General features: G+C 45.5%; 1 gene segment (V, D, J or C); it reads left to right on the top strand.

The window, feature by feature from the left end:
- Window positions 1-976: 976 nt before the first annotated feature.
- Window positions 977-8591, top strand: LOC145348442 (Ig kappa chain V region Mem5-like). The segment is given in 4 exon segments: window positions 977-1025; window positions 1212-1514; window positions 2516-2554; window positions 8263-8591. Coding segments are annotated over 4 exon segments (720 nt in total).
- The last annotated feature ends 4849 nt before the right edge of the window (window positions 8592-13440 follow it).

Below are 13440 nucleotides of genomic sequence, written 5' to 3'. Positions count from 1 at the left end.
TGGGATTTTTTTGTCTGGAGCGTAGCAGGCTGAGGGGTGACTTTATAGAGGTCTATAAAATAATGAGGGACATAGATCAAATGGATAATTTATATCTTTTCTCAAAGGTAGGAGAGTCTAAAACCAGAGGACATAGGATTAAGGCGAGAGGGGAGAGATGCAGAAGTGTCCAACTGGGCAATTTTTTCACTCAGAGGTGGAACAAGCTGCCAGAGATATTAGTAGAGACGGGTATAATTTTGTCTTTTAAAAAGTATTTAGGGAGTTACATGGGTAAGGTGAATATAGACGCATATGGGTCAAATGAAGCAATTGGGGTTAGGGCTTTTAAAAAAAGGGCAGCATGGACAAGTTGGGCTGAAGGGCCTGTTTCCTTGCTGTCAACCTCTATGACTCTATGAGATAAAGTGAGGGAGAAACTGAGAGGAATAGAGGGAGGGAGAATGAGAAGGGAGAAAGAAAGAGTGAACGAGAGGGTAAACAAAGAGTGTGAGACAGGAAGGACAAGAAAGGGAGACAGTGAGAGTGTGATGGACAGAAACATAGACTAATGAAGAGTTACTCAGAGAGTGAAAGAGACAGCAATTGAGGGAGTGATATCAATAGAGTGATGGAGACAGAGACTGAGGGACAGATATCGAGAAAGAAAGACTGAGACGGACAGAGACTGAGAGACAAATATTGAAAGAGAGAGAGACAGCGAGTGAGGGAGAGATATCAAGATAGTGAGAGACAGAGACTGAGGGACAGACTGAGGGACAGAGACTGAGGGATAGAGACCCTCAAACTCTGTCCCTCAGCCTCTCTGGAGAGAGAAGAAGAGGAAGTGAAAGGTACTGACGTGGTTTGTCTGGGTCAGACCATTTACAAACTGAGGAACAGGCAGTGAGACTCTCACAGGCTGCAGCTTTATAAAGCAGAGCCCAGTGAAGGGAGAGTTTATCAGTAACCAGGCACAGGGACACGAGCACACACCATGATTTCAGCCATCCAGCTGCTCTGGCCTCTGGCATTCTGCATCGCAGGTACAAATCTCTCTCCTTCCACCTTGAATATTTCCCTGCTCTCCATTTCAATCCAATTCTCCTGACTTGTGATTGAAGGGAAAATGCTGAAAGGAGAGGAACAGTCAGTGTCTCCAACAATATCTCATTGTACAGCCTCTTTCTGTGACAGTCCTTACTTCATTCTGTTTCTCTATTACCCCTCAGGTATCAATGGAGACATCATCTTGACCCAGACTCCCCCGGTGCTGTCAGTGAGCCTGGGCCAGACCGCCACCATCACCTGTACGGCCAGTGAATATGCCAGCGATGACGTGCATTGGTACCAACAGCGAGAAGGACAGAAACCGGCTCTGCTGATCTCAGATGCATCATCTCGATTCACAGGAATATCCGAGCGATTCACCGGCAGTTACCAATCCAACACATTCACCCTGACAATCAGCAATGTTCAGAATGAGGATGCCGCGGATTATTACTGTCAGCAAGATTACACCTTCCCTCTACACAGTGATACAGAGCCTTACAAAAACCCCAATACACACAGCACCACCTCCTGTACTGACACATCCCACAGTTTTATATAATATATAGTAATGGACACACAGTCCCACCTCCTGTACTGACACATCCCACAGTTTTATATAATATATAATAATGGACACACAGTCCCACCTCCTGTACTGACACATCCCACAGTTTTATATAATATATAATAATGAACACACAGTCCCACCTCCTGTACTGACACATCCCACAGTTTTATATAATATATAATAATGGACACACAGCACCACCTCCTGTACTGACACATCCCACAGTTTTATATAATATATAATAATGGACACACAGTCCCACCTCCTGTACTGACACATCCCACAGTTTTATATAATATATAATAATGGACACACAGCACCACCTCCTGTACTGACACATCCCACAGTTTTATATAATATATAATAATGGACACACAGCACCACCTCCTGTACTGACACATCCCACAGTTTTATATCATATATAATAATGGACACACAGTCCCACCTCCTGTACTGACACATCCCACAGTTTTATATCATATATAATAATGGACACACAGCACCACCTCCTGTACTGACACATCCCACAGTTTTATATAATATATAATAATGGACACACAGTCCCACCTCCTGTACTGACACATCCCACAGTTTTATATAATATATATTAAACACAAGAAAGTAAACTGAACAAGTTATTTGCACTGTCCACTACACACTCCAGTCCCTGTGGTGTCCACCACTCGCTGAAGGCCTCGAGTTTCCCTCTTACTCTCCATGTCCACATATGAAGAGCAGCTGAAAGATTTATCATCTCAAATTAAAATTCTCAACTCTCCCAACAAAACACAGAGATAGTGAGAGAAACAGAGAGAGAGAAAGAGTGAGGGAGAAAGAGTGAGAGAAAGATGAGTGAATGAGTGAGTGAGTCAGAGACAGAGGTTTTTGTACAGCTCCTCCACTGGAAGCTGTCAGTGTGCCTTGTTTTCGGTACAGGAACCAAACTCAGACTGAGTAAGTAAAGCCCAATCCTCCGTTATTAACCCTTTCAATGCTGAAACTTTCCCAAACACAAATACTGAATAGTTGAAGGTGTTAGTGAAGAAGCTGCAGTCAATGAAATGGTTGATTGAAGAACACTGTGTAGAACAGGGAGTCCAGCTGTATTTCTTTCCTTCCATTCCCCCCTTTAAGCAGCAAGATATAAGTAAGCAGCTTTTACCCACCGTGTGGAGGAGATCTGGACGTTTGCAGACTGTGTTCACATTCCTGCAGCATGGAGTGAAATCACTCTCTAGACTCCTGTCAGTCTCAGTGTGACACACACAGGCAGAGTTTGATGTGAAGTTGAACTCTCTGTCTCACTCTCTGATATAACTGATCACAGCAGCAGCACAGTCAGACACCGAGGTGCCACCTGCCCCAGCTTTCACTCTGCTCTCTCCTCTCCCTGCTTATCTCTTGCTGAAGTTCTGATGACAAACAGCCACAGCAGGGCTCACAATCCAGTGGCTTCAGTGTTCCAGGCTTTTGGGGAGACTCTCTGTTACTTTCTCTTTGGGATGAGTGCAATCCAATATTTATCCCGGATCCAATGCTGATTGTTCTCAGCTGGAATCCCGCCCTCGATTGGTCACAACAGGGTTCATTTAAAATGGATCCCTTCACCCGTGGAAACCTTACACAGTCCATGTATTTTTTTATTAGCCATTGAATCCCTACAGTGCAGGAGGAGGCTATTCAGTCCATTGACAGAATTACGAGGGACAGAGATAGGGTAGATATGAGGAAACTTTTCCCCTTAATCACAGAGGCAGCAGATTTTGAGAGACTTGAGGGAAATCTTTTCACCCGATTCTCCAAAAGAGCTTCTTACCCAGGCTCCCTGTAACCCTGCGCATTTACCATTGCTAACCCACCTAAAGAACACACTCGGGGTAATTTAGCATGGCCAATCCATCTAACCTGCAGACCTTTGGAATGGGGGAGGAAACTGGAGCACCCCGAAAAATGTCTCAACTCACATTCTGTCACCCCAGCACCAGTACACACAGCTCAGGGATACAGTTGGAATTTTAACCCATTTCCCTGTTGTTTCCTGAAATGTAACAAACAAACATGTCTTTCACCCAGAATCAGTTTACTTTGAACTCAGACCATTTCCACATTATGGGATATAACTCAACAGGAGATGGGTTTTGGATTCTGCTGAGATGTAACAATCAGTCTCCATTGTCTCCGTAACCACAGGAGATTAAAGTTTCTATTTTCTGTTTGAAGAAGTCCCTGACACCTTTCAGGTGTGATATTCCATCTTCTCTCGGGTCTGGTCAGTCAAATATAATCCACATCGGAATTTTCCAGAAGTTGGTCACTTTACATTCTTGGCCATCTTGGTTCAGTCAGAGTGTCATAGACATTTACAGCACAGAAAGAGGCCCTTCAGCCCATCCTGTCTCTGCTGGCCATCAAGCTCCTAACGATTCTAAACCCATTTTCCAACACTTGATCCGTAGCCTTGTGTGCTTTGGAATTTCAAATGCGCATCTAAATACTTCTTCAATGTTGTGAGGGTTCCTGCCTCTACCACCCTTTCAGGGAGTGAGTTCCAGATTCCCAACACCCTCTGGGTGAAAAGGTTTTTCCTCCAATCCCTCAAAATCTTCTGTTTCTGAAATTAATTCTGTGCTCCCTGGTTTTTGAATCTACTGCTAAAAGGGAAAAGTTCCTTCGTATCTGCTCTGTGTCTTCATAATTCTGACCTGCTGCAGTTATTCAGGGCTTTGGTGAAGCAGCACTGGGAATATTGTGCACAGTTTTGGTCTCCCTATCTCAGGAAGGATATTTTTGTTCTAGAGGGAGTGCAGAGAAGGTATCCCAGACTGATTCCTGTTCTCATGGGACAGATGTATGAGGAGAGATTGAGTTGGTTAGGACTTATATTCATTGGAGTTCAGAGGAATGAGGAAACAACTCATGGAGACTTATAAAATTCTAACAGGTTAGGGGGAATAGTGAGGTAAATACATGGGGTTATGGGGAAAGAGTTGATCAGACTCGATAGGCCGATACAGGAAGCATGTTCCCAATACTGGAAGCATCCAGTTTGAGGCATCATAGTCTGAGAATATGGGGTAAACCTTTTAGGACTGGGGTCAGAAGAAATTCCTTCACCCAGTGAGGAGTAAACCTGTGGAATTCACTCTCACAGAAAGCAGTTGAAGCCAAACTATTGTACATTTTCAAGAAAGAGTTTGATTTAGCTTTTGGGGTGAATAGGATGAAAGAATTTGGTGAGGAAGACAGGATCTGGCTCCTGATTGGATGATCAGCCATGATCATGATGAACAGTGGAACAGGCTCAAAGGGCCAAATGGCCTATTCCTGTTCCTATTTTCTGTGATTCTATGCAGACCAGCATTTATCACCCATCCCTAATTGCCCTGGTGAAGATGGTGCTGAGGTGGTGGAATAAGTTCTACTCCAATGAGTATCGGCCCAACTTGCTCAAGCTTTCCTCATAAGACAATCCCTTACTCGGTGGAATCAGCCTAGTGAACCATCTCTGAACTCTTTCCAATTCTCCTATATCTTTCCTTAGGTAAGGAGACCCTAAGTGTCCACAATATTCTAAGTGTGATTTTCCCAATCTGCTTTAGCAAAACATCCCTCCTTTTATACTCATCCTCATTGGAATGAAGAGCAACATTCCATTCATCTTCCTAATTTTTTTCTGTTCCTGGATGCAAAGACATCCAGTTCACTTGATAGAATCTCTCCAGTTTACTAGTATTCTGCTCTATCCTCCTGCCAAATTGGACAACCTCACATTTTCCCACATTATTTTCCATCTGTCAATGTTTTCCCATTCACTGAACCTATCTCTATCCCTTTTCAGACTCTGTATCCTCCTCACAACATGCATTTCTACTTTTCATTTTATCACCAGCAAGTTTAGTGACATTACTCTCATTCCCTTCATCCAGCTCATTAATATAGATTGTAGAGTTAAATCCCAAACAACAGCCATCTTCCTTTGTGCCGGGTATAACTCCAACCAGCGGAGAGTTTTCCCCCAATTCCCATTGGTTCCAGTTTTGCGAGGGCTCCTTGATGCCACATTTGCTCAAATGCTGCCTTGATGTTAAGGGCAGTCTCTCTCACCTCACCTCTGGAGTTCAGCTCTTTTCTCTATGTTTGAACCAAGGCTGTAATGAGGTCAGGAGCTGAGTGACCCTGGAGGAACACAAACTGAGTGTCAGTGAGCAGATTATTGCTGAGTAAGTGCTGCTTGGTATCACTCTGGATATGTTCAGATCACATTGCTGATGATCGAGAGTAGACTGATGGGGTGGTTATTGTGCGGATGGATTTGTCCTGTTTTTGTGCACAGTTCATAACCGGGTAATTTATCACAATGTTGGGTTGATGCCAGTGTTGTAGATGTACTGGAACAGCTTGGCTAGGGACACGGGAAATTCTGGAGCACAAGTCTTCAGGACCTCCGGAGAAGGTCGAGATGGACCATCCACTCGGAACTTCTGGCTGAAGATTGCTGCAAATGCTTCAGCCTTATCTTTTGTACTGATGTGCTGGGTTCCTCCATCATTGAGGATGGGGATATTTGTGGTGCCTCCTCCTCCAGTGAGTTGTTTAATTGTCCACCACCATTCACGGCTGGATGTGACAGGACTGCAGAGCTTAGATCTGATCCATTGGTTGTGGGATGGTTTAACTCTGTCTATCACTTGCTGCTTCTGCTGTTTGGCACACAGTCTCTGTGTTGTAGCTTCACCAGGTTAACACCTCATTTTTCAGTCTGTCTGTTGTTGCTCCTGCCATGTCCTCCTGCACTCTTCATTGAACTGAAAGCAGCAGAGAATCCACAGAAACAGACTGATGTTTGTCTGATGTGTCTGAGTGTTTATTAGTTGTGACTGAGCAGATAGCAAGAGTTTCAGCAGCAACAAAGATGTTTCTCTAGTTCACCTCCCACTTTCCCCATCCACTTCCAAAATCCTTACGGGGAAAGGGCCAGCACCTGTCACATCCCCCCTCTAAACTACAGGCCTCCCATCTTTCAGATGAGACAATCTGATATCTGCCCTCTCAGGGGGTGTAAAAGATCCCATGGAACTATTGGAAGAAGAGCAGGGGAGTTCACCCCGGTGAACTGGTCAATATTCATCCCTCAATCAACATCACTACAAATCTGCTTATCTGTTCTCTTTTACTCTGCCTGCTGGGATCTAGCTGTGCACATTGAGCTGCAAAACACATTGGGACATTCTGAGGTGCTGACAGGTGCTATAGAAATGTAATTCCGTCTTTGAGCTTGGAGATTCCTGATCGTGACTCTCACCCATTCTCCACACACTCGTACCCTCCAGAGTTCATGGGGTCATTCGGAGCAGTGACCCTAGCTGACCCCTGGACACTGAGACTAATTCTAGCCTCACCCTTGACCTCAGCCCAGTGCTGGGCAGGAAGGTTTGAAATGAAATCTGGAAGCTTCTACACCAGCCAATGGGAATCCTGTGTGAAGTGTGTTGATCCAAGTCTGCTCCAATGTTCTGGGATAAAGTTCTCCTGATCTGTGTGTGATCTGAGGTTTGTTGATGCTCAACCTGTTTCCCCCAGACAGACTGAGCAATAGTTCCAGCTTCCTGACTGGTTAACAATTTGTTAAAGGGACACTGTGTCTTTAAATACTCTCACTATTAACCATTTCAGTGCTGAATTTGTAGTAATCTTCTTTACAAATGTTTCAGTAACATTGTAAAATGATTTAACCAGCTTCAAATCAAACCTTGAAAGTCAGACACTGACATAATTTGAAATCGAATGTGCCACTTTCCCTTGGATTCCAGCAGCTTTTAATTATAAAAAGCATTATCCATCCTCCAGTCCACCCACATCACACCTGTAGCCGGAGAGGATTGGAAAATAATGGTCAGAGTCTCTGTTATTTCTTCCCTCGCTTCACTTCGCATCCTGGGATACATTTCACCCGGGCCTGGGAATTTCACCATTTTAAAAGATGATAAACACATTAATATCTCCTCGCTCACTATCATTATCCCATTAATTATTTCACAATCCCTCCCCTCCTGAACTACAATGTCAACTTTGTCCCTCCCACTTGTGATATTTGATGGAAATTATACATTAAGAACCACCTTTATGTCTTCTCCCTCTACTTACAAGTTCCCCTTTTGCTTTCTAATCAGCCCTATTTAATCCTTAGTTATTCTCTTTGCAATGTCCCACGCTATTGCTTGATGAACAAATCTGTCCTAAACTCTATCTCCAGCTCGAATATCCTCCCACTGCTCTGACACTGACTTACCTTCAAGTTGCTGTTTCCGGTTCATTTTGGAAAATTCCAGTTTGGTGAAATTGGTCTTTTCCCAATTTAAAACGTTTACTCTTGATCGATCTTTCCCCTTTTCCATAGCGACTCTAAATCTATTATGATCATTATTACCCAAATGCTCTCTCACTGATACACCTTCCATGTGCCCAGTTTCATTCTCTAAAACTGCTAAAACTGCCCCTTCTCTTGTTGGGATTGTTCCGTACGGGTTAAAAAAGTTCCCCCGGAATGGATTTTCAGAATTCTGCAACATTGAAACATTGACACTGATTTGATCCCAGTTAATATTCGGGATGTTGAAAGCCTGAAAATGGCAGTGATTAAAATTCCTTCTCTTCTCTTCCAGCCCGTGAGAATTCACAACCCACGCTGACCCTGCTGCCCCCCTCCCCGGAGGAGGTCAAGACCAAGGGCACTGCCACCCTGGTGTGCCTTGCCGATCACTTCTATCCCGATGAGGTGGAGGTGAAGTGGAAGAAGGATGGTGCAGCCATTTCCAACGGGGTTCAGACCAGCAACTACCTGCGAGCTTCGGACAACACCTACAGCGTCAGCAGCCTGCTGACCCTCTCTGGCTCTGACTGGGAGTCAAACGCTCGCTTCTCCTGTGCCCTCACCCACGTGAGCCTCTCCTCTCCCCTCAGCAAGAGTGTCAGGAGTTCAGAATGTGCCTAGAGCGTTAGAGACAGTCCACAGAGGAGACACAACTTGGAATAGAACAGGGGTGAGCTGGGAGGACAAAGGTCACTGTCAGCATTGAATTACAACTCTCTTCCTTCCTGGGACTGAGTCTGAGACACTTCTGAGGGTCAGCGATTAAAGAACATTGTTGGGATATTGTCGAGGGAGCTTTACTCTGTATTAACCCCATGCTTTTCCTTTACTGGGAGTGTTTGATGGGGACAGTGTGGATTTGTGATAACAAGTAAAACCTCTCGAAGATGCTGAAGACTGTCAGCTGTACAGAAATAATGTGACCCTCTGAAGTATCTGCTTCAGTAAACCAGACCTCCTTCCTGCTCACCCTGCAGTTACAATTGAAGCTTTAGTCACTGTTTAAAGGGACAGGATTCTCATGTTATTGAGAAAATCTCCACAAGTGTTTTAATAAACCTCCATTCGCCCTGTGAATTTCTCCAGCTTCCTCTGGCTGGGCTGTTTATTCAAGTCTTTTTTCTGTCAATGTCAATGTGTAAAAGGTAATAAACATTAAGAATATTCAGTATCTGTCTGGTGAGTGCTTTGGAAATGTCCCACCTCCCCATCAGCTGATTGGCTGCTTTTCACCAAGTGATTGTCCTGATTGGTTGCTTGGCCTGTCAATCAATGACACAGTGAGAAGTCTCACAACACCAGGTTAAAGTCCAACAGGTTTATTTGGTAGCACAAGCCACTCGCTTTCGGAGCGCTGACCCTTCATCAGTTGAGTGGGAGTTCTGTTCACAAACAGGGCATTTAAAGATACAAACTCAATTTACAATTTTGTCTTTAAATGCCCTGTTTGTGAACAGAATTCCCACTCCCCTGATGAAGGGTCAGCGCTCCGAAAGCGAGTGGCTTGTGCTACCAAATAAACCTGTTAGACTTTAACCGGATGGTGTGAGACTTCTTACTGTGTTTACCCCAGTCCAACGCTGGCATCTCCACATCATAATCAATGACACATCAGCAGAAGATTGGATTCAAATCCAATGATCAATCATTTGAAAATGATCAGTTTGATCTGGAATCTCTTGAGTGACAAGATTGAAAACAGAAAAGAAACTGAAAGTTGCTGGGATTAAACCATCACAATCACAATTCTCCATCCCATATTCACCACCTCCCCCTTGACCTTTCCATCTCACGTGGTCCCACTACTCCCATAGTTTCAATCTGAGATAAGACCATCTCTCATCACTTCCTTCTATCAATCCCCAGACACATCCCCCTTCCATACCCCAACCCTACTCCCTTCTGTATCCATCCCTGCAACAATCTATTCCCCAATTTACTTACATTCAAATTTCCAAATCCCGACTATCATAAATTTCATTGTACCTGAAGCCAGTTTATTGTCAGACCAGCTCTGTAAGGAGGCAACCCCTTTGTTTCTCCTCACCCAACTCTTCCAGCTGTTTCCATTGACTTACAACCACACTTTCCAAATCCCAACTGTCTCATCTCTGGCCCTCTGATCACCACAACATTTCAGCAGTGACTGATTTGCTCCCCTTTACCTCCACCTTTGATATCCTAATACCCAATAAAACCATGGTTCTCTCTCCCTCTGGCCGTTCCCCCTACTCTGGCCTCATCTCCACTCACTTCATCCCAGGGATACAGAGCTGAAAAGATCTGGTGGACAACTGGTTTATCCATTCACTGGCTGATCTAACTGGACCCCTTCAAACATTTCCCGGCTCCTAATCTCATTTGCTAAAACTGCTGACTATTCCAGGATCATCCTGGAATGAGAAGATAAGCTCTGGCTTCTTTTCCCAACTGCAGATTGTATTTTTAAACCCCTTTCCCCTGTCTGGTTCCCCTTCACCTCCAGCAACAAGTGTGAGGATCTCACGGAGGTCTTTGTCTCTAAAATTGAGACCATCCAATCTGCTGCCTGTGCCTTCCACTAGCCCGTCGGGACAAACTTCCTCTAATTCTCTCCCCAACGCCACCCCACTCCCTCCGCCGTCCCCACCGCCCCGCCCCAGCCCCTGCTGTCCTCGCCCTGAACTCACGTCTTTCTCTAGTTTCTCTCCGATCCCCCCTCATGGCTTCTCTGAGCTCACCTTGTCCATGAGAGCCACCTGCTGTTCTCAGTCCATCTGCTGCTGAAAGTCTCATCCATGCCTTCGTTCCTCCAGACGTGACTATCCCAGTACACTCCTGGCTGCTTTCCCACATTCCACCCTCCGCACACATCAGCTCATCCCAAACTCTGCTGTCCCAGTCTGAACTCACACCAAGTCCCGCCGTTCCCCTATCACCCCCTGTCCTCACTGACCTACACTGGCCGCTGGTCAAGCAATGTCTTGATTTTAAAATTCTCATTCTTCTTTTCAAATCTCTCCATGTTCCCACACCCTCCCTATCTCTGGAATCTCCTCCAGCCCCACAACCCTCTGAGATATCTGTGTTCCTCTAATCCTGGCCTCTTGTTCATTCCTGATCGTAATGTCTCCACCATTGGTGGCCGTGCCTTCAGCTGCCTGGATTCCAAGCTTTGGAATTCCCTCCCTAAACCCCTCCAGCTCTCCGACTCACTTTGACCCTTTCAAACTCTCATTGTCCACCTCTTTATTCCGTCTTCGGTTGGTCTGACCTCCTGACCCAAAACTTCCAATCTCCGGATGGTCATATCCCAGACCGATATGGGGAATTCCCCTGAGCCTGGAACCCTCTGAGTCTCAGACTGAAATCCGGAGAATTCGGATGTTTCTGACTTACTGCCCAGAGTTGTTACCCAGGAAAAGTTCGAAAGATTCAGAGCAGTTCTTACATCGGGTAAGTATAAAACGGAAACATTTCCCCTGCCTCCACAGGGCACTCTGTCTGACCCCCTCACCCTCCTGAATACCCTCCTGACTCGATTGGCAGCACTAAAACACCAACCACCCCGTGACCTGACCCGTCCTTCACAATATCCCCCAATCTCAAACTCAACCAAAGCCCCAATGCATCCAAACCCTCACCCACTCCAGTGCCATCTTACCCCCTCCCTTACCCCCTAAAGCATTTGCCTCATCAACCACAGGAGGTATCTCACACACTCACACGTACACACTCACACACACACACACTCACACACACACACACACACACACACACACTCACACACACACACACACACACACACTCACACACACACACACACACACACACACACTCACACACACACACTCACACACACACACACACACACTCACACACACACACATGCACACTCACACGTACACACACTCACACACACACATACACACTCACACACACACACACACACACACACACACACACTCACACACACACACACACACACACACACACACACATACACACACACACTCACACACACACACACACATACACACACACACTCACACACACACACACACTCACACACACACACATACACACACACACTCACTTACACACACACACACACACTCACACACACACACACACACACACACACACACACACTCACACACAATTCCGAGCTCATTGATCGTAGGAGGCATCACAAACATCCACAACTCCCAGCTCATCAACAACAGGTGGCATCACACACAACACACATACACAAACATACACACACACACGATTCCCAGCTCATCAACCATGGGAGGCATCACACACATACTGCACACACAACTGCCAATATAATACAACAACTTGTTTTAACGTGCTTCACAAGAACAAGTAAAATCTGAGACCAAGCCACACAGGGAGACAAAAGAAATATTTCACATTTCTCTTCATTTTTAGCGAGAGTACAAGCACTGGCAGAGCGAACATAGAACATAGAACACTTCAGCACAAACAGGCCCTTCGGCCCACAAGTTGCGCCGATCACATCCATACCTACCAAGCCATAGAACTATCTGTAACTCCCAATCCCATTAAATCCCACATACTCATCCAGAAGTCTTTTAAAAGACCCCAGTGAGTTTGACTCTACCACCACTGATGGCAGCCGATTCCACTCACTCACCACCCTCTGAGTGAAAAGCTTACCCCTAACATCTGTACTTGCTTCCCAGCACCTTAAACCTGTGTCCTCTCATAGCGACCATTTCAGCCCTGGGAAATAGCCTCCGAGAATCCACCCTATCTATTCCTCTCAACATTTTATAAACCTCTATCGGGTCGCCTCTCAACCTTCGTCTCTCCAGGGAGAAAAGACCTAGCTCCCTCAACCTATCTTCATAAGGCATGCCTCCCAATCCAGGCAACATCCTTGTAAATCTCCTCTGCACCCTCTCAATAGCTTCCACATCCTTCCTGTAGTGAGGCAACCTGATAGAGGAACTGCGCACAGTACTCCAAGTGGGGTCTGACAAGGGTCTTATAAAGTTGCAGCATTACCTCCCAAATCCTAAACTCAATCCCTCGATTAATGAAGGCCAGTACACCATACGCCTTCTTGACCACATCCTCCACCTGCGAGGCAGATTTAAGAGTCCTATGGACCCGGACTCCAAGATCCTTCTGCTCTTGAACACAGCTAAGACTCCTACCCTTGATATTGTACTCCTTCATCCCATTGGTCCTGCCAAAATGGACCACTACACATTTATCCGCGTTGAAGTTCATCTGCCACTTCTCCGCCCAGTCTTGCATCCTATCTATGTCACGTTGCAACTCCTGACATCCCTCCAGACTCTCCACAACACCACCAACCTTCGTATCGTCGGCGAACTTACTCACCCATCCCTCCACTTCCTCATCCAGGTCAACAGTAAGGCGTTAAATGATAACTTACCCACATGTGAGTGCAGTAAGAGAATTAAAACAACTATGATTTCAAGACATACGAGTT

This window comes from Carcharhinus amblyrhynchos, chromosome 9 (genome assembly GCF_965287045.1).
Source record: "Carcharhinus amblyrhynchos chromosome 9, sCarAmb.v2.hapA, whole genome shotgun sequence".
NCBI classification, from domain to species: Eukaryota; Metazoa; Chordata; class Chondrichthyes; order Carcharhiniformes; family Carcharhinidae; genus Carcharhinus; species Carcharhinus amblyrhynchos.
This window is presented reverse-complemented; position numbering and strand designations above follow the sequence as displayed.